Below are 21,986 nucleotides of genomic sequence, written 5' to 3'. Positions count from 1 at the left end.
GTTCAATACCTGGAGAGACGGCCCACAGCCTCCGAGGAAAAACGGTGAGGACCAATGTTGTTGGATTTATTCCCACAGAGCTGGATAGAAGTCATAATAAGATACTGGCCTCAGCTGGACAGTGGCATCTTTACACAAATAGTTTGGTTTAAAAACATTTTACCTTCCTTGTAGTGTTTTTTTTTTATGTATTTCTTTGTTTAATAATTTATTTCACTACTTCTGCTCTTATGTAATGAATTTATTTATTTATGTATTTTTTGTTAAGCAAAACTGACCCACTTCAGTTAAACAAAAAGGTGAAATTAGTTGTGAAGTCATGCATTCGGGCCAGGACGGATGTTTCATTGCGTAACAAGCGTTTGGCGTTTCCACACGTGAATCCAGCATCGTCCTCTTCGACCCAGGAGTCGGACTGCGTGCCGGGAAACCGCTCTACGAGCAGCATGACGTAATCAACGGATCCACACCTCAGAATCACAGGACGGATCCATTCAGTGGACTGGAGTGCGATCTGTGTTGCGTCGCCTCAAATTTAACGAACTGTGCGTTGAAATTGCTTTTACACTTTTACAGTCTCTGAGGGTCTGTGCTGGTTTTCTGTCCTAATGCGCACTCGGTCAAGTGCAAGAACACTTTTGCCGTGTCATGTTTCGCTATAATCCTATAAGGCATACTTCCTACAATCTTTATTTATATTGCGCTTTTCAGACAGGAAATGCAACATCAAGACAACCTCGTAAGTGTTTGATAGTCGGGATAAACATGTTTATGTCTCTTTGATTTAGCGTCGTCCGTCATATCATAACATGTTGAGTGTCCCTGTACTGGCACTGATCCTGCTTTTATGTTTAATGTATTGGCAGGAACAGATGTCAGTTTCTCGTCATTCATGAAGCCCGATTCATTATAGATTCCTCCCTTTTAAACCATCCATTCATTCATTCTTACCTTTTTGCTAATGTTTTCCATTTATGACTAACCCAACTATTGTTTTTCTTTGTCAGGGGGGTTTGAAGATGGGTGGAGTTGCTGTCGTCGTCACACTGGAGACTTGAGAAAGGGCCACTCTACTGCTGCTGAGGACCTCGACCACCCCCACCCATGACTTACTCCAGTGTATGTCCACAACTCTTCATGTTTACTCACATTTACCATGAATGAATAAACGATTCACACTATTAAGATTCCGAAGTCTGAAGCTTTGGTTCATGTATTAATAATTAATAATAATTTCATTTCTTTTTTTAAACTTCCATCTACTATTTGTGTTTTTTTAACTATTATTATTATTAAATTCGCAGTTGCTTGTCTGATTGATTTTGCTTCCTTTTTGTCAAAGCATTTTAGAAGCTTGTTTTGTTTTTTTTAAAGCTGCTATATAATTAAAAATATATCGGCATATCAACCAAAATATTGACAAAAATAACATAATTGGAAAGCATACTATATAATGAATGTGATTGTCTGACACTTTGTGCTGATACTGGTTTGAAAAATCAAATACAGCCTAAAAATTCACTCATAAAATGTTATATTACTTTTTAAAAAGTAATAATAAAAAATTCAAACGTTTTATCAATTTTATCTTCCAGTTATGTTTTAAAAGACCGGTTGTTCAGTCATTCAGAAGCTCCTGCTACTTCCACTGTAGAGGTAAATTAGGGCCGATGGGGAAGTAAATCTCGCTCATGAAGCCACAACTACAGTGTTGATAGAAAGAAAAGTCACGTAACAAAGCTGAAGTTAAACAGAATTACTGCTGCAACTCCTCTGGTTTATCTAACCTCCCGCTCACGTGTTTAAACTGGTGTTGACGCTCAGGCTGCTGTTTTTCAGGAACCGTTGATCGGTGTGCCTCAAACTCTGTAATGGAAAATCGTGGTGAGTACTAAGTTACTTTTTGTGGTCTGTTAAGTGCAGTGTTAATGCCGCGGCGAGAGCTGTACATCCACCGTGTTTATAGGGTCTGTCTAGCCTCCGCACACTTTATGAGCCACTCAGGATTACGGCCATACATCTTCGCAACATCAAGGCTTGAATCGGGATCCACTTCTCCCAAAAGGTCGGGTGGTTTTCAGGGTTTCTGATCAAGTAAGTTCTCACTTTGGGTGGAATATGATTTTTTTTTACTGCATATTGAATGAAACTAGCTGCTTTGGTCTGATAGTTTTCTCTCACACCCTGACCTTTTGTTCTCCTGTAAGTCCAGCAGCTGTGCAGGAAAAGGAAGTACCAGCTTTGTTTGTGTGTGTGGCTGTGAGGCTCGAATACATCATCACCTGTTGGTCTTCACTCGTGCAGTTCCTGTTTGTAAAGTTCACCTGTTAGTATCTCGGCAGTGCCACTTGTTCCCTCCAATACATGACTGGAAAAACGGCACTTTGAATGTGAGGCTGACAAGTGAATAGCAGATGTATTTATTTGGTTTGCTTTGTTTTAGGTACAACTTTGCTTTTCGATTTTTTTAAAACTGCTGTGCTTGTATTTCAGCATTAAAACAGTTGAGACTGACGAGCGAGGCCGAGTCGTGATTTTGTTTGTGGGACGCTCGCCTCTCAACGTGTCGTACGGTTCTGCGTATGTGCGTACCTGACTCGGACGGCGTGCCTGGCCCAGTCTGTTATCCAGGTCAGGCCAACAGGTTCTAGGCTCATGCGGATTGGCTGGGCTCTCTCTGGAAGCCGGCCCGGTGTGGAGACTGTATGTGGGGCAGAGAGAGAGAGAGAGAGAGAGAGAGAGAGAGAGCACTGCTGAACACACTCATTCGCCATCTTTAGAAACAACCCAAGATGCAGCCAAACGCTCAGAAAACTCTGATCTGCCCAGGCATAATGACACAGCTCAGTGCACCGGATTCCTCTGAGGCAAAGTCAGCACATGTTTTTTTTTTTTTCTTTCTTTCTTTTCTGAAGACACTCAAACCTCAAAAGGAATCAAAGCACTGATTCGGGGGGGGGTCTACTTCACACTCCCTCATTTCTTCTACTTTAGAGAACTCTTTTCTCCCTTCTCACTGTGCCTCTCTATATCCCGGACTCAGGACAGCTCTCCTTGGCAAACATGCTTCAAAGTCAGAATAATTCCTCCAAGTCTGTTGAAGTTGCGATAAGAGACTTGGAGATGTGTAGAAAAATAGTGTCTGGAGGCATTAAGAGAGGTGAGCAGCATGATAAACACAACATAACCTAATATTAGCACCAGATACAGAAATGGCAGCAGATTCTGTTCCTCTCGTCGGCTCGTTGACGGCAGTAACATGCCGCCTTTAATTAATTCAGCCTATGCTGGGATTTGTGTTTCCTCTTTATATTCAGCTGTTGAGTGGAAGCAGCATCTCTGGCACACGTTACCTTCACACCAGGCCCTCGTACAGTCATGTCTCTGGCTTTTGTTTGAGTTACTCACTGTATTGGAGTTTTTGGTTTTCAGTCCGATGCAGACCGATTTAAGAACCAGTATCGAGTTACCGTGTCTCCTCTCTGCTCCTTCGGCTCCACGAAGCCACACAGACTGAAACCCGTTTGTCGGAGAGATAATTGTTCTGCGGACGTACAAAGTGGTTTGAGCTCTGTGGCTTTCGGTCTGCTTTCTTTCGGACTGGTTAAATACTTTCATTTAATGGTTTTGGTCTCAAACATGTGAGTCTTGAGACCCACAACAGCACTTTGCATATTTGACATTGTTCATCCACTACTGGATGCAATCATTGCACTATTGCACAGACCGCCGGGCGCACATCAAATTGAAAACACCACCCGTCTCTCTCCCAGGAATGGTAGGCATCTTTCACTGAATGCTGACCTGCGCTATGAGCCAAGGAGGGAGGGTCAGCGAGTGAGGGGGAGAGGGGAGTCCAGCTCCTGGAGGGAGGGAAGGTCTTAAGAAGATTGCAAGAGGAGGGGAGGGACATGGGGCAGGACTGAAGGGAAAGGCATAGATGAGAGAAACGCAGAGAAGAAGAAAAGATCTGAGGGCTCTGGGGTGTTTCTGTTGACGAGGAGGGAAAGCAGGTGTGGCCGCTGACCTGTCCAGGGTGCCGGCCACATTTCTGGGGGCAGGACCAGGTAGAGGCCCCTCAGGGGCTGGATCATGGGACAGAGCCTTCGTGTGGAGATCCCAGCTCAGGACCCACAGCGACACAACAGCCGTGGCGGTGAGTTTCTGGACTCACTGGTGCTGTTTGTGTGTTTTCTACACAGCTGTGTTTCCTGCCGCTGCTGACATGGACAGCATGGGATTAGCTTCTCTTTGATACTTTTTTTTTTTTGCAGAATTAAAGCAGAGATGAGGGTGTCAAATTGTGTAATCAACTTCTCTCTCTTCTCTCTTTCTCTCTCTCTCTCGCTCTCTCTCTCTCTCTCTCCACAAGGAATGTTAAATCACTGAGATCACGTGGAAGACTCTCTACTATGTTTTTGCTCAGTGTGCGCAGTTGGTCTTATACGCTGGCCAGCACAGTAAAACTATTTTTTAAGTGAAAATAATGTGTTTGTAGTTGTCTTTCGTACTTCAGTAGATACAAGTTCTGACTTTAACAATCTTACAAAAAAGAGATTTGGTTCACTCACTGTTATTTTGCTGTCTTCTTAAATGTCAAATGGCTTTGTTAAAAAAAAAAAAGTATGCACAATAAACATGAGTAGTAATGAGATAAAAATGATGTAGCCAATTTAGTAGACTAAAGTTTTGAGAGGTGCCCTGTTTTATTGTCTTATTCTGATCGTTATGGAGTATTATGAGGTTTGAAGTATTCCCCAAGTGCCGGGCCACATGGAAGCAGGTTTCGTTGCAAATGTTGAGGGTGAATTAAGAAACAGACAGTCAAGATATTATTATAGTGGGTAAGAAAAGAGACTCATAATATACCACCATGCATATTCTGAATGTTTCAATTTAATTGATTCAATTTAATTTTAAAATCCACCACTGAGTTTATTTTAAACTATTTTCTGTCTTATAATGACTCTGATGCCATGTCACTCAGTTTTATTGATTTCAGCTTTCATGCTCTTCTGTAAACTACGTTGTATTTATTACATTATCCTATGACTTTAGGTGCAGTGTTTCACTATATTTCTTCTTCACTTATGTTGGATCGATGCAGGTCACATAAAAGTTTGACATACCCCCCGCAGTTCTCCTCAAATACCTCTTGGGGTACTAATGCCCACTTTTTTGCAAAACAATGCGATGACACAATAATTTCCTTTAACCGCACGCTCACCTCATCAGGCCTGAAGTGACTCATTGAATCGTGAGGGTAGAAGGAAATCTGGTCTCTCGGGGAGATGTTCAGGGGGTGTGGCCTGAGTGTAACACACACACACACACACACACACACACACACACACACACACACACACACACACACACACACACACACACTTCCTGGATATGCCTGGTCTTGCTCCTGATAACTTGAGTGTGAATACAAGCACTCTGGTTTTGGCCTTGTTATGAATTCAAGTATTTTTCCATCGTCATTCATTAATTTTTACCGGTGTTACTGTACATACCTTGAAGCGTCGTGTTTCCACGAGCTGGACGGTGGGACTATGTTGTTGAGTATGAGGGGAAGAGGCTGTCTTTGTTCTCGGGGAGGAAACGGTACTCCACCCTGGTTCTGTGACTGTTTCCAGCCCCCCACCACCACCACCACCACATAATGTCTGTACTTTTTCTCCCTTTGTAGCTCTTTTTTTTTTTTTTTTTTTTTTTTAGCCTGCGCTCCCATTCCCAAGTATCCCACAGTCACTAACAGCTGTAGTGTCACCACACGCCAGACGTCGTCTTACTACAGCTGAAACAATTGCAATTCGGAGAGTTTTTCTTTGTATCTGTGAAGAATAATTTTGAATGGACCCCCAGCTCTTTTGAAAGGGATAATTGAGTCAGATGTTCTTCAATTTTTTTTTCATTTTGTGGGCTTTTTTTTTTTTTTTTTTTTTTAACTGATGGCAGACTCTCATCTCAGCTTTGAATTTGAATGTATAGGCCTGCCCAGGATATAGTCTGTCATCTTTTTTGAAATGGAAACCTGCTGGATGGGCTGAGTCCTGCGTGAGCGTCATCTCTGCAGTGCTTTGCTGGGTGCTGGCCTGGCACAGCCAGCTCTTATCCTGCTTCACTGGCTTCAGCTGAGCCACTGTGGCTGAGGCTTGTCTGACAGAACAGTGTGCTGTGGGTGCAAACCCCAGTTCTGGATCACAGAGGGGAGGGAAAAAAGCCCCGAAGCAATGCTTAATCTGAATATTATGGCAGCTGGTCTGAATCCTCAGATTTCTACCTCTCCAAGATAAGCTGGATTTCCATGGTGCGGACATGTCCTTTGAACTCGGCCCCCCTCTACTGTAGTTTGGACCCGATCTCTTCGACTTGTTTTGCTCCTTCCGTGATTGGTGATCTACTGGATTATACACAGGCTTTTTTGGAGAGGTTGCTGAATGCCCCCTGCTTCCTCATGGCATGCTGTTTTAGGTCCCGCCACTATGGAAGTTGGACACTAAACATGCCTCCTCCAGGTATATTTGTGTTTGTTTACAGTTTGTCTAAACTATTCTTTGTAAACTGGGACTGGAGGATGAAGAAATCAGATTTTACCTCCACGCTTTAAAAAAAACAAAAAAAAAACTGCCAGTCAGACTCCTGAACTCTGCGTAAGCATTCAGTTCAAATTTTACCCTGCCAGCACTGTAGAGTTAAACAGTCTGTCCTTCAGCTGCAAAAGATGGGTTTGAATCCTGTGTCAGCAACCATGCACAATGCTAGCATGTCCTTTAGCAGGATACTGCAACACTGCCAGCTCCAGGCTGTGCTGGTCCAGAGCTTGCAAACTGTGACTTGTCTGTTCATCAAATTAAGACGTTTCAGTTTCTATCCAGCAATAACAGTGTTGTTGTTTCTTTTGTGTTCCTCTGTTATTTATTGGGCTCCCCAGTCAGCCCCTTCAGTCGTGTGTGAGAGCATATTGTTGTGGGAATGAGGCTGCAAGGCATTACTGTCGCCAAGACATCCTGTGTGTACATGGGACTGGATGCTTTAGAACCGACTCTATTCCTCCTCCACTGGTAAATATTGTGTCTGTTGATTACAGCAGCTGCAGCCTTTGCAGAGAGTGACGGTTTGCAACTCTCTTGAAAGCTCAGCACAATGTCAGGCGGCCTGTCAATCACGTAACCCGACGTATTTAGCCATTAGTGCAGAAAGAGCTCAAATGCGCTACTTCAAGCGTCAGTGAGGTCCCGTAATGATCGGCATTCACGTCTGCGCTGTTAGCTCGACATATGTGTCATGACTGGCAGTCTTTTTCCTCTACGTACGATTGCAGCCGTGTGTGCCCTTCTTTTCTACGGAGGCACTGAGGGCTGAAAGGCTGATAAGGCACTAGTCTCCATCCAGCTAAGGAATGTGAGCACTTGACAGTGAGAAATCCTGGCTGAACGCCAGTGTCGGACCTCTCCGGTTAGCTGTGGATGTGTGAAGGAGTCCATGAGCTTTCAGCATCACCATGCCAAAGCACACTCAGTCCCCGAGAACTAACAGCTAAAGATAATAACAGCCGTAATGAGACTGGCCCTCTATACAAAGGGAGCAGATGAGCTCGGTTAAAATAGAAACGCTCTGCTGTCAGTAAAAATGTGCCCGGCGAAAGATCGTTATTCTTGATTTCTATGTACCGGTGAATGGCTCGAGGTATCAAATCACTCCTCGGTGTTCTTTAAAACAGTCGAATTTGTGTTTTTTTCTGTTTCAGATGATGAAGCTGAGCAGCACCACAGTACAATGGTGGGAGAGGGGGGCGGCGTGGGGAGCACCACCCCTCCTCCGAAGCGCAAAGGCAAGCTCTCGACCCTCGGCAAAATCTTCAAACCGTGGAAGTGGCGGAAGAAGAAAAGCAGCGAGAAGTTCAAGGAAACTTCTGAAGGTTCGACTTGTAAACTGGCTTTGTTTGTAGTGCAAGTGCAGCCCACCCCTCCTTTCTCGCAGCCATATCGGTTACATTCGACTTTCATCAAAATTCCTCAGTGCGTTTGTTCCTGCCAAATGTTGCAAGCCACCGTGGCTCTCCTGATATTTTCAGTGCACGTGAAATAATAAGCTGCGGTCCAGATATCCTCCTCAGTGATCACCTCTGAACTCGCATCTTTTATATCCCGGAGCATGAAGTATCTTTCTTCAGCGGCAAACGAAGTGTGTAAATTGTGCTTATCGATGGCAGAACTGGAGAGGAAGATGTCGACGAGGCGCACACGACAGGAGCTTATAGAACAAGGATTGCTGAAAGAAGTCCCGGACAACGGTAAGAGCGCTCTTGTGATTCATCTGATCTCTTTACACACTGGTGTCTGTTCCTGACAGCAGCGAGCCCTGAGGCAATCTCGCCCACATAGGCAGTACAGTTAAGTCATCAGTACATCATGGTGGGAACATGTTCGTTGCATCCAGCAGGTGCCTCAGATATTTGGTTATTTTATTTTATTTATTAATTTTTTTTACTTGCACCTCTTAGTTTTTCAAAGTAATAGGATATCTGTTTAAAATTACACACTGTTCTCCAGGGCTGAGCAAAAGTGGAACGAATTGTGCCCTGCAGCAGAATAGCTCTGTGCGAGTGTTGTGCTGTCCCCGCCATAGCAGAAGCCCATTTATAAAACCTACAGCTGCTCCTTCATCACACCAACAAACACGGACTCTGTCTGTGCAGCCTGGTTAAAGGCAACTCCTTTGTTTTTCTGTCTACCACTGTTGCATCTTTCGGCTATATAGAGAACTCTTGCTTTATTGTTGCAGTCATTGAGGACATGATGAACAGTATCTGTGTCTCGTTGAAACAATATGGACATAAATGGACTCGTTCATTGACATTTAGCTTGTTCTTAACTGGCCCTGTTGGATTGGTTTCATATCGGTATTGTCGGTAGCTATAGGTACATGGCCCATAAGGAATCGGATTACCATCACATCATGCAAACACTTTTATCTAATTAGATGTGCCCTATCTGATTGAATTAACAGTTAAATTGGATCATAACAGGACGACAGCACCTCCCTTTGACCTGAATTCATGTTAGCAGCACATTAGATTACTGCTTTACACTCAGTGTTTAGAGAAAAATGGCAAAGCACAACTGGGCAACACACCAGGCAACTTTGCTCCATGGTCGTCTCAAGAGGATCGGATTCAGAACAATCGAAACTTTTTTTTTTTTTACTGGTGTTCTGGTTTCAAAAGAAACATTTATTATGATTGTGGTGACGACCATGGTCACAGATTGATCCATGTGATTGAATCAGATCAAAACAATGCACTACGAATGAGTTCTTTACTGTTTGATGGTTGCAGTTGTAAATAATTGTCCATCATGCTTGGACGTGTTTGAACTCCTAAATTGGTTGGATGGGTGGTAACATAAAAATAATTGTATTATTCTCGAGTCAAACTACAGGTATTAGGTTTAGTTTTTATGGATTCCTAACACTTTTCTTTATATATATTTTAATATGAGGGAATAAATAGGATTTTTTTTTTTAATGCATCAAGAAAATATTTCACTACTATGTTACACGTTGAATTATTTTCCTATTTAGATTCTTGGCTCTGCACCAGATATACTATTAAGGCTCCTCTGGTGCGCCGTGTTGATGGTTAGGAGTTACGTTGTGTTTTCACAAAGCTCTTGTAATTTTTTGTGGGGGGGGTCAACCCATTCAGACGCTGATTCACAGAATGTGAAGCAGTCCTACGTGAAGAACGGCCACACTCTGCCGGTCGGGGTCGGAGGAGGAGGAGGAGTCATTAGTGGTGGACGGAGCCCATGCAACCAGGGCAAGCTCCCCCCTGAGTCAGACTTCAGGATGACCCCTGCGTGGCTCACCCAGCCCGACGACCACAGGGGGCGTTCCCCCTTGGATGGAGACCGCCGCGGAGTTTTGGGCTCCAGGGGCATGGGACTGCTCGAAGACGGCCGGAGAAGCGGGGGGATGGGCGCGCGCTCCCACGGGGAGGGCGAGTGGAAGCCTAACATGGCCTGGCAGGGCCAGATCCACGGCCAGATGGAGGAGGGCAGACGTGGGGGCAGGCTTCACCCCGAGGATGGGCAGAAGAGGCCAGGGCTGCAGAAGGCCCCGTCAGAGGACGGCAGGAGGAGTCGGCCCGCAGAAGCCGACTGGAAGCCAACTCTCCCTCGACATGCATCTGCTGAGGAGGGCAGGGCCCGCAGAGGTGAGTCACTTCCAGCAATTTCTCCTCCCCGCCATCTGAGATTTTCCTGTACCTGTAAAAAGCGGCGCTCATGAAGTCCCTCAGACGGGCCGCGGATAAAGCACACAGTTTAGGACTTCACCTCCTTCATACATGTTTGAAGATGGCTGGTGACTTCAGTCTATGTATATTTTATCGTCCCTCTCGCTGTCACTTTTGCTGCTTATGTGCTGTCCTCCCCGATATAGACGGGCTCCTGTCGGCTCCCATGAGGCCTGTTCCAGCTCCGCTTCTTATTCAGGAACATGAGGGAATAGCTCGTCCTCGCTTCTCCTCTCCTACTTACTGTGGCACCATCACTTATGCCCATTATTGCCCTTTAATGCAAACACTGTCGGCTCGGTGATAATTGGTGATGAGCCATAGCTAATTGATTCCTCTGAAAAATATTGATTTGAGAAATAAGGATGGATTGGATCTCAGTTGTCCTGGTATTGCTGATCTGATAACTTAACATCATCATCTGTCCTTCTTTCTTTTTTTGTAATCACAATACAAAATCATGTCAGTAAGGTTTTGGAAATGGCCCTGAACAGACAAGGACACATGATTTAATACATAATATTAAATACAAACGTGGGTGAATATAAAACTGCAGAGCGACCATAACAAAAGAAACTTTGTTCCATCGACAGATTTGTAGGTGAGCGCATATTTTCTACCACTTTCCCTCATGTGTCCCTGCTCCTCTCTTTTCTCTCTCTCTCTCTCTCTCTCTCTCTCACCTTGTGTTTTCCTTTTTTTCTATCTTTCTCTGATGCTACCTTCTCTCCCTCTCCCACTCTCTTTCTATCTTTAACACATCTCCTGATTTCTATCCTCTTTCTCTCTCTTCATCTCCTTCCCTCTCTCCGCTCTGTTCTTCATCCTCACTTCTCAATTGCCTCTTCATTATTTCCTTCTTGGTTGCATGACGTCACAGTGATGAAGGAGAATCTGTAAATAAATAACCCTGAACTTTAGTGCCGTAGCTTCGAGGAATGGCGTAGGAACAGCAGCAGCAGCAGCGTGGAGGCCACCCTGCGTGGGGTGGGCTGAGGGAGATCGTTTTTTGGGGGTTTTTTTGGTGGTAATTGCAGCCGCCTACTCTGTTTATCTTCACAGCTGATCCCTAGGTAATGCAATTCTCAAACAAGTGCTACCACAGAGAGCGCTTGGAGTGGTGAAGCAGCAAAAAAAGAAAAAGCTCTTTGCTCAGTCTTTGAACTGAAACATTTATAGCCAAGCAGAGAGGCATTTTATGAGGTCTTGCTAATTTGATAATAGAAAATGTGCTTTGTAAGTTTTATGAGTATACAGAATTTACATTTCATTTCTACCTCGGACTTGAATGGACTGAAGTTTCTGTAGGCGAATGAGCTGTTAATGTGCGATGTGTCTCCGTTGCCTTGTTCTTGTAGAGTCCGACAGTCATTTTATGCAGGACCCAGAGGCTCTTCGAGACACCCTACGTGAACCTTTGCCCCCCAAACAGTCGGTCATGCCTCCAAAGTGGCTGATGACCTCCGCCCCGGAGCCCGGCGGCGAGGGCCCCCCTCGGACTCCTTCCAACCACCCAGCGACTCACTACTCCTCGCCCTCAACGGTGACGTCCAAACCCGTTCGATCTGTGTCTTCTGCTGGTACAAACACTCAGCAGTCCTCCAGCGCTCAGGCCACCAAGCAGCCTCCGATGCCTCCGCCCAAGCCGGTGAACAGGGGCAACGCGGCCATGCTTGGTGAGTCCCATTTAAGAGTACTTTCTAAGATGCTGGGGGGGGGGAGGTTTTTATCCCACGCTGTTGACATAAACAGTGACAGCCATGCCTTACAATCACTCAAATGTCAACTCACTTAGTATGTAGTTACCTGCCAGCGTTTACAACATGTACGCTATTTGAGTCAGGGAACAACTGACTGATGGTGGAGGGGAGGGAGTGAATGCAAGTAGACACACACACACTCACACACACACACACACACACACACACACACACACACACACACACACGCACACACACACACACACATCTTGGTAATGATGTTATCAGAACAGCTTGAGCTGCTCTTCCCAAGCTAATTACTTATTACGCCTGAGCTCTTTTCGCTGCAAGTTTTCCAGTATTTTACACTCTGAAGATAACGGGGACTCTTGTGGCTGCGAGCCGCTGCTTCCACAGATGCAGTCTAGTGGTTGTCGTTGTCGTTGTCGTTGTTGTCGTTGTCGTTGTTGTTGTTGTTGTTGTTGTTTGCTGCGCCATCTCATCTGAGATCTTGCCTTAATTCCCACTTGGGCAATGCTGTTGACTCTGATTCAGTTTTATTATAACAATATACCAGAAGATCCTTGTACCTTTTCACATGTGGGCATTGTGTTGAAATACTTATTTGTAGTTACGTGCATCAGTTGTGATGTGCGTGGTGTTTCGCTGCAGATGTGAAATGGTGGAAAAAATCATTTCTCATCTGAATGTGTTGGCTATTTCAGAGAATACATTGTGTGTTCACTGGAAGCCAATAGCATTATTATAACTATAGAGACAGGAAATGTATAGAAACTCAGTTCAAGCAATTGCAGTTTACTGATTTTTTTATAAACAAAATAGACAATAACGTTTCAAAGAACTACAATGCTTCTGTTCAAGAGGAGCTAATGTGGGAAGTCGGCAAGAATTGAATGTGTATTGTTGAACACTGGGTTTGAGGGGTCAGGTGGTCATAGATCCTTTTAAATGGCCATCTATAGCAGATGTAACTGATGATTCTGGTGTCAAATTACAACCTTGCAATGTATCATAAAACCTTTGTATGGGGTATACGAATATATTCTTTGTTTTGGTTTTTTTGAGAAACAAGTCATGGTTTAGAAGCTCCACATTAGGAAAACAGAAAATGTCCATATCTTCTCTTTAAATATTGTAATGAAGAGCTGTCTTATAAAGAGGAGGGGTATCCTCTGACAGTGGCTGCTGGAAAGGCTTCAACCCTTCAGTGCAACAACTACAGGACTTCAACACGCATGTAGGAAGGCAGCCAGGTCAAGGGTCGCTGCCAGACTGAACATAAGGCGCTGATTGCCTCAGTGAGTGTGCAGTCTGCTGAGAAGTATGTGCAGAAGAGACAGTATGGATTCAGAGAGGAGTACTTCCTCCTCAGTTGCTGTATTACGACTCAATAGTTAATTTAAGTTGAAACACAACATCTGGCTGCCTTCATTCGATGCGCACACACCTCAAGAGCAATAAAAAGCCTCCCAGCTTCTTAAGCCATCACAAAATAAAGACAGAGCCAAGAGACACTTGGCTGTTTGGAGTTTGATTCTTTCTCAAAATGTTTTCTGCATAATAAGAAAATGAGGTACTGCGTGTTATAGAAAGCTCTAGAGGCTCTGGAAAGCGTATTGTCATCACCTTTGATGCTGCCTCGAGGCTGCAAGGAAGTTACAGTCTTCATTCTGTGTGAATTAAAGACTTTTTCTGGAACAGAATACAACAACAGGACAAAACAAAACATCCAGCTGAAGATTTTTAATGACTTTTCATTCTGGGCCAAAACATTGCGTTATCATAGAGCTCTGAATCTGCATACGTATCTAATTAACAACTTGTGCAGTAGCACCGTGCAGCTGCATTCATTAAACGCTCCACCTGAAGGCTTCCATCTCCTCCCTGTTAGTCTCCGCCCTGCAGGGGGGAGAAAATGCTCAGCTTCCTCTCTACTGGTCCTGCTGGAAGCGAGAGTGCGACTATGATGTCTACCTGTCCCTGCCTGTCTACCTGTGCCGGCGGGCCGGGGGCCTGCGCTCAGGTAAAAGGATGGCCTCTGGTAACTCTCTGACCAGGGCGTCCGTGTCTCAAATGTCCCCCCCCTTTATCAGAGTCTTCGCTCTCCATCATGTCACATCCTTTTCAACACGTCTTCCTTCCCTGTGCGTTTTTTTTTTAAACTTGTCGACTGGCCTTGACTGCTTTTCTTCGGACGTCGTATTAAGGAGCCGCATGCATATTGAACTGATGACGAGTGTGCTCTGTGTGTATGAGAGACAACATCTGAGTGAGCGACGTACAGTATTTATCAGAGCTGCACTCTCTCATTTGGCATGTGAATGAGGGAGAGCCGTGCCTGGGTTCCAGCTGTGGCCTGCCATGCATCGAGTGAAATTTATAGCTTTAATCCACTCGGCTTCCGCTCAGTTGGGATGGATGGGTGGATGTGAATGGATGAATGAATGCCTCGGAGAACGAAGGCGATAGGCTTCTAATGTAAGGGCTTGGCTTAATTTAAAGAGGATAATTTAATCCATAACAATATAGTCTACTGCATGTCTTAAGTCTGTCACTGCTGTACTCTGACTATGCCACTGAAGCGCTGCTATGCTTCTAAAGCTTCTTTAAGAGCTGCTCTGCAGAATTTCAAGGACCAAACAATTGATGTACAAATGTGCATGCAAAAAAAAAACCCAGCAACAAAAAAAAAAGGTTTGGACTTTGTCTATGTGCTTTCTGTGCAATACCATGATATAACATACAATTTGCTGTGGAGAGCATGGAGGCTGTATGCATCTCTTTTGTCTCTGTGGCCTGAGGCTCGATCTGCACACTGCTGTGTCGGGCCAGTGTGCACATTTAAGGCACAGTCATATGATCCAGCTCACTGTGTGTGAACATTGATGCTCAGTCGGACATGTAATCCCAGTATTTGTTGATGTGTATTCTGTCATGCAGAGCATCTAATACGTGTATGACTGAAGCATGTGCACTCAAGTCACAGTGGCAAAATAGGCTGAAATAAGGAGCACTTGCTGACATCTCACACGCTTAATTAAGCCATATCAATAAAGCTGTGGCTGTTTTCTTGATGCAATCGGATGAACTGTTAATTCCATTTACAGGTGACTTCACGCAGGCCACAGGGGGCACCAGTCTCTTGCCGGCCAAGCCCTCTCCTCCGATGCCTCCAAAGAGGACCACCCCAGTCACCAAACGCAACACAGACGACCCAAGCCATGCTTCAAGCCACCCCATCACCCCTTCACCGCTGTCACTGGAGGACCACAGCAGCCTACCTGTGAGCTTCCAGTTACCTCCCCCACCTCCTTCCCCACCTCTGCCCACTCACATACCACCCTCTCCCCCTCGCCAGCACATACACAGCCACCACCTCCACCATCAGCACTCTTACCCACATCCACTGCCCCAACCCATACCGATGCTGTTCGATCCCCCGAGCCCGACCAGTGAATCCCCCCAACGTCCCGCTCCCGTGCCGCTGCACATCATGATCCAGAGAGCTCTGTCCAGTCCGGGCCCGGCTCAGCCGCATCCAGACGGGCTGCAGCGTGCGCACACGCTGCTATTTGAGACCCCTCCAGAGTACCAAAGTGATCGTGGTCGCCCCCTGCCCGTCAGCATCCAGCCACTAAAACTGTGAGTTTCCTGAAGCACAACAAATGATTTGTGTGGAACAAGGTTATTTGTCATGACAAATATCTAAGTCACTAAGCAAAGGGAAGGTTAGATGACAACATTGTAGCTGCAGATATATTTAGTCCCTCAAGCAGGCAACCTGTGTGTTTTCTACTGTTTTGTACGCTTTTTTTATTTTGTATATTTTTTGCATTCTCTGTTCCTGCAGAAAATCCAACCTTGATTATTAAAGTCATGAGTCCACAGAAAAAAGTTAATATATTTAGTTTGAAACAATTGTTTTGAATCTTCTAAACTTAAAAAGTTTACCACAATCCATAATGATTTATTTTTATATATTTACTTCCCCTTCTGGTAGATCTGAAGATGACTACTCAGAGGAGGAGGAAGACGAGGAGGAAGATGATGATGATGAGGAGGAGGAGGCGTACGATGGGGAGATCCCCCAGCCGGAGCTGGAGCCACGGACCCGCCGGTGCTTAGTGGGTGACGCTGGTGTTTGTGTCATCCCAGGGGGAAATAGCAGTGAAGAGGAGGATGAAGATGAGGATGAGGATGACGACAGACAACATGGCATGCGTGGGGAGGACAGTGACTCAGATGGTCCTGTGCTTCATAAAGATGAAGACTCGGATGAGGATGAAGAGGATGAGCCCCCGCTGAGTAAGCATGGCCATTTTTTATTTATTTCCCCCCCCCCAGGAAAATGTGATGTCAAGGTTGATGAGTGTGCTTTCCAGAGTTTTGCCCTCAGGTCATTGCCTCTTTCCCTCGCAGGTGCCCTGGCCAGCAGGGTCAAGAGAAAGGACACGTTGGCTCTGAAGCTGAGCGGCCGCCCCTCGGCCCTGGACAGGGACAGGTTCACCCAGGAGAGGGGCAGCAGAGATGACCACCCTCCAGGACAGACGGGCCTCACCTGGCAGAGCCGGGAGCAGTGGGAGGCCATCCGAACCCAGATCGGTACGGCTCTCACAAGGTAAAGATGGAGTCTCATATTTCTTCCCTTTTGTTTCGTTGAACAGTGAATATACATGTCCTCAACAAATTAGGAGATCATTTCTTAGATCTTTGTCCTACTTATCATCTGAATGACAAAGTGATGGTGTAAAAATAGTGCCCCTTTTTAATTTTTTTTTTTTTTCCTTTTCTCCTTTTTTTTACTTCAGGCGACTGAGCCAGAGGCCCACCGCTGAGGAGCTTGAGCAAAGAAACATCCTCCAGCGTGAGTATTAACTCTTTTCTTATTACCTATATATTCTAATCAACATGCACAGAGAAAAATATTAGCGGTGAAAGAAGAAATGACATTTCAAAATAGTTGCTTCTTGACCATGTTTGCACATTTTATTTTGGAGGCTCACAAAAACCCATCTCACTCTTTGCCCTCCTCTCGTCAATGAATTTATGGAGCAGCACTTTTAATTTTCTGCCCACGTCTTTGCATTTACAGTCATTTGAACTTCCACGTACTAGCGCCAAGAAGTGTTATTTGAAAAGATTCTTTCAAACGCGGATTACTGTTTGGTGATCTAATTTTAGAAACAGCTGAACTGAAACCTTTCCCCACACATCAAACCAGGCTTTAATGCCTGAATCTAAATTTATCTCCGCTGTTCTTTCCACGTCTTTGTTCTCTCCTCAGCAAAAAATCAGGCTGACAGACAAGCTGAGGTCAGAGAGATCAAGAGACGGCTAACCAGAAAGGTGAAGCAGCACGTCCGCTACGAACATCCACTCCCGTCGTGTCGCGTATCCGACGTACATGAAACTGATCATAGAATATTTTGTGTTTATTGTAGCTGAGTCAAAGGCCCACCGTTGCAGAGCTCCAGGCGAGAAAGATCTTGCGATTCCACGAGTACGTGGAGGTCACAGATGCCCAGGACTATGACAGGAGGGCAGACAAGCCCTGGACCAAGCTGACTCCAGCTGATAAGGTATTCATTTCAGATCACATTCATGACCAGGTTGGAATAGAGAAACTTTATGAAGATTTTCTGAACATGAACAAAAACAAAAAATGAGTGCATCTGTTTCGGGTAGATTTCTGTAATTACTCCCCCTTGACAATAAATCATGTACCATCGGAAACTATGGAAATGATTTCCCTTTTGCAAGGTGGCACATTTCATAGTAATATGCATTTCTGAGATCAGCTTGAAAAACCTCTTTTCTACTTGTATTATTTACAATGAGGCATCATTGGAGAGACTAACAAACCTGCCTGATGCGCTCAACAAATTTCCCGTCATATATTAATTTCGCTGTGTGTGAAGTTTGGCATGTGCTGTCATTTTAACAAGCATCTTCTTTTTTTCTCATCCAGGCAGCCATCCGAAAGGAGCTCAACGATTATAAGAGCACTGAAATGGAGGTTCACGAAGAGAGCAGAATTTACACGAGGTATATTTTTATCAGATGAGTCAAGACATTGCAATCCTTCATATTGCACTCTCTGTTGTTTCTGTCATACTCGGTCACCGTGGCAACAGAGAGCAGTAGACACATTCACTCCAGAACTGTTCTGGAGTGGAGCTATAAGAATCGGTTCGGGGGTTCGCTCGCGTCGATGACTAGTTTCATGTCTGGAATATCATTTCAAGTGAAAATATGAAAGTATGAGATCTAAATGTTTTTCAGAAATGACACAAGCCAGATTGAGTGAAACCAATATGCCCACGACCGCCACCAAATCATCAAATACAGGTCTTTTAACTGTGAGAGGACATGAGAGCACAGAGAATACCCGTGCACACACAGGGAGAACATGCTTACTATTCAGAAATGCTGCCAAATTTGGAATCAAACTGAAAGGTATTCTCACTGACGTGTTTACCACAGTACCAGACGACTCTTGTGCCAAGTTGAAATTCCTTTAATGTCATGAAAAGATGTATCGACAAAGACATTTCTCCTGAACCCACGTGAATGGCTGCATTTTAACTGTCTAAAACTTTGAACTTATGCAACGTCCGTCGAAGAAAGACAGAGATTTGAGACAGCTGGAAACAGCATAATTTCATTGTCTTTCTGGTTCATCCATCCATCTTCTACAACCTCTTTATCTCACTCAAGGCTCGACTCAGTCTCGGCTAAATGGAAGACGTCTGTGTCCACCAGTGCATCACAGGGCAAACCCACACACATCCATGCCCACATTCACACCACGAGCCATGTGAGAGTCACCATTTAGCCTCGGCTTTTTTAGACTGTGGGAGGAAACGGGAGTACCCGGAGAACGTGCAAACTCTACCCAAGGCCGTGAACCGTGACTCAGGAGTGCTCTCCACCATGCAGCCTCTTCCTTCTTAAACACATCTTAATTGAATGACTGTGGTGTCATGAATCTCTGTAGAAAGCCTGTTAAGAAGCCACTTATTCCAACCAGGCGTGTTGAAGGAGAGACGCCGGGCATCACAGTAACTCTTCAGAGCCAGCAGTACTGCCTTTTTGATTAGAGGACTCAGGCCATTATGTCTGTTGAGTTTTAGGCTCGTGTCACACAATTAAAAAAAAAAAAAAAAACAACTTTATTCCATTGACGAAGCTGAAAGAGACAATCGGGGAGAAAGGAACACAAAAACATTTGATTACTGTAGCTCCACTTTGATAACAACACATGGAATTGTCCACAACCCAAGTGACTGTCAAGACACTGATGGGGACTGTATTTGTTGTTGGTTTTTTAATTTTTTTATTCCGAACCTAAAAAAAAAAAAAACAAACAAACAAAACCGTAGTTGCGTCGATGTTTCAAATTAAAGGACCTCATAAGTCAGGAAGCAAACTCGTTTTTCTAAATATACCAAAAGTAAAGGTGACTATGTTTAGACTCCAGGTTATAAGAGACATAACTTTTGCTTTCATCTGCCCATTACAAAAAAAAAAACTATAGTGACTGTGGGCACATCACTTTTAATCCCCTCTTTATAGATACAGATGTATAGAATGACATCTTTAAATCGAGGGATGTTGCTGTAAATTGTGTCCCATAAATAGCATCGAGATGGGATTTGATTTAATTAAAAGCTTAAGGATTATGTGTGTTCACGCCTCATGGGATCTTTCTTGTTTGTTTAGGTTCCATCGGCCTTAACATCGCCGCCCGTGGATAATGAAGCACTTAAGATGTTTGCGGCAAGAAGTTGCTCCCCGTGCAGACGGATCGCCCTTTTAGATTACCAGAATGTACTGTATAGCTGATCAGGGAATGGCCTGGAATCGACTCAAAACGTGACTGCTTCTCGCTTGCCCTCCATCGCCCTCTCTACTGCATTGCTTTCACTGGACTGAAGTGGTGGCGGGTGAAGACCGGATGCAGTATTTCTCCCGGACGTCAGGGGGGGGGACCACGTGCCAATGAAGTGTGAAGGTGGCAGAGGACCTCCAGGGCCCGCTCGCACCCTGCCGCTGCGTGGTACCCCTCAGGGACTCGGATCTAGTAACAAACTTTAAAGCGGCCTCATTCTGTGTTGCCTTTTTTTCTTCTTCTTTACTGTATATAGGAAAGCTAACTCATCTTGTTAATGTAATAACATACAATAATATCAATAATAATATGAGGATCTGTAATACTTCACACAGTAATAATAGATTATAGGAACAACAAGCTGCATCCAGCGAGCTGGGAGGGTGAAGACTGGGACATTCTGCTTTAGGACTGGACATCTCTGGGATAATGTGTGTTTTATATTAAGTGTGTACAGACCGCTATTGTGATACTCTAGAATGAAACTGGGAAAGATCTAATTACAAAATATTCTGTAATGCACATGGTATTTTATATTGTAATTTTGATCACATGAAGTAGTGACGGTTTTTATTTGAGCCTGTTGTTTTTATTTGGCTTGCCTGTATTTGTGGTCGTGATGTGAGGTGGCCATAAGCATCAAGCTAGTTATAGAAAAAAAAAAATGCCAGTCGGGAGGCTGTTGGTGTTTTCACTTGTGCCAACATACCTAATGCCTAAAGGTCTATAGGATACTGATTTTCTTTTCTTATCACTGATTTCTGCAATCCACTGCATGAGCCAAAACTGAATCCACTACCGTAGGATCTGGATAATCCCTCTTCATTTATACTTTTTTTAATGAGTTTTTGTACTTCCCTTTAAAGGTCGAACATGCAATGCATTCTGTAGCCATTTGGATTAAGGTTGTGCCGATTCTTAAATGTAAGTTGCTGTGAGTGTAGATCAGGGATTCACCAAAACAAGTCAGAAAATGTATAAACGGTCAACAGGGAGTTAATTTGAAACCATGGATTAAGTTTAATCTGGTATGAACATCAGGCCAGTAGCTTACAGGGTTCTCTATACTGTGTACAGGTTGATATGGATTTAAATGATGCTTCTGTATATCTTGTCTTCCTTTCATTTGAAAGAAATTTTAAATATAAAAGTATTATAGGTTGCTATTTTTTTAAGCACAAAATATTAGTTTATGATTAAATGCTAAACAATGGGAATATGTAAAGTGTAACTTTATGTAAAACTAAGTTTGTTTTTAATTGAATGTGGAAATGTTTGAGCTGACTGATTTCCTTTTAAATTGTAAATAGTCACATCTGGATCTAATTAAAAAACATTTTAATTGCTGAATCTTCCATCAAATGACTCTTAATTCACAGGGCTAATCTTACATGTTGGAGCATGAACTGGAATGTTTTAAAGTTTGGGTTACAGCAGCACCTGGTGGCTGTTTGATTTGAGGGGCTTTGGTATTTTTCTCAAAGCTTAAACCTGAGGGGGTGTTTGAGATGATTCGATGTAATGAATCAGCTCAACAACTACAGCAGTACCTTTACAGAGGTTTTAAGATGTTTGGTGCAAGTTTACAGAAAGCCAATTTTTCCAAGAGTGAAGCTGAACCACCCTGAGTGCAATATACCTGGGTACGGTACATCTAAATTTAAAGCAGGTCCATCACAAAATTAAAATATTAATATTGAATCCGAGCACAATGGAAAAGTATAAAGAGAAATACATATGCAAAACAATATATGTAGGTTGCAACAGTAATACAGGCTCAATGGCATACATATTCTTAAAGTCTCTCTCAAATGGATAGATTGTAAATGGTGTGTGTAAATAGCCTATATTATTGTTGATGAGAGGAAAGGGTAATGGAGGGACACTCAAACTGTGTCCTCAGCTGCTGTTGTAAAGCCTGATGGCAGTGAGTACAAATGAATCGCTCATTAAGCAGTGTCCTCTTCGCATCAGCATTTATTTGTAATCAATTTAATGAGACTGACCATTAAAAAAGCATTTCAGCATATAAGTTAAATTTGGGGTTCTTTTACTTTACATATATTGT

General features: G+C 44.0%; 1 protein-coding gene across 1 annotated transcript in view; it reads left to right on the top strand.

The window, feature by feature from the left end:
* Positions 1-21,218, top strand: part of phactr4b (phosphatase and actin regulator 4b) — a 28,875-nt gene extending 7,657 nt beyond the window's left edge. The window contains exons 2-16 of the mRNA XM_080500227.1: positions 1,008-1,119; positions 1,840-1,884; positions 7,757-7,927; positions 8,222-8,302; positions 9,716-10,225; positions 11,665-11,982; positions 13,919-14,050; positions 15,135-15,669; positions 16,028-16,332; positions 16,447-16,645; positions 16,836-16,891; positions 17,312-17,373; positions 17,469-17,606; positions 17,996-18,072; positions 19,750-21,218. Coding sequence (XP_080356353.1) covers positions 1,872-1,884; positions 7,757-7,927; positions 8,222-8,302; positions 9,716-10,225; positions 11,665-11,982; positions 13,919-14,050; positions 15,135-15,669; positions 16,028-16,332; positions 16,447-16,645; positions 16,836-16,891; positions 17,312-17,373; positions 17,469-17,606; positions 17,996-18,072; positions 19,750-19,765 — 2,613 coding nt within the window. The 5' untranslated portion in view covers positions 1,008-1,119; positions 1,840-1,871 and the 3' untranslated portion in view covers positions 19,766-21,218. The remainder of the gene's footprint in view (positions 1-1,007; positions 1,120-1,839; positions 1,885-7,756; positions 7,928-8,221; positions 8,303-9,715; positions 10,226-11,664; positions 11,983-13,918; positions 14,051-15,134; positions 15,670-16,027; positions 16,333-16,446; positions 16,646-16,835; positions 16,892-17,311; positions 17,374-17,468; positions 17,607-17,995; positions 18,073-19,749) is intronic.
* Positions 21,219-21,986: the final 768 nt, after the last annotated feature.

Source organism: Blennius ocellaris, assembly GCF_963422515.1.
Source record: "Blennius ocellaris genome assembly, chromosome: 8".
Taxonomy (NCBI): Eukaryota; Metazoa; Chordata; class Actinopteri; order Blenniiformes; family Blenniidae; genus Blennius; species Blennius ocellaris.
This window is presented reverse-complemented; position numbering and strand designations above follow the sequence as displayed.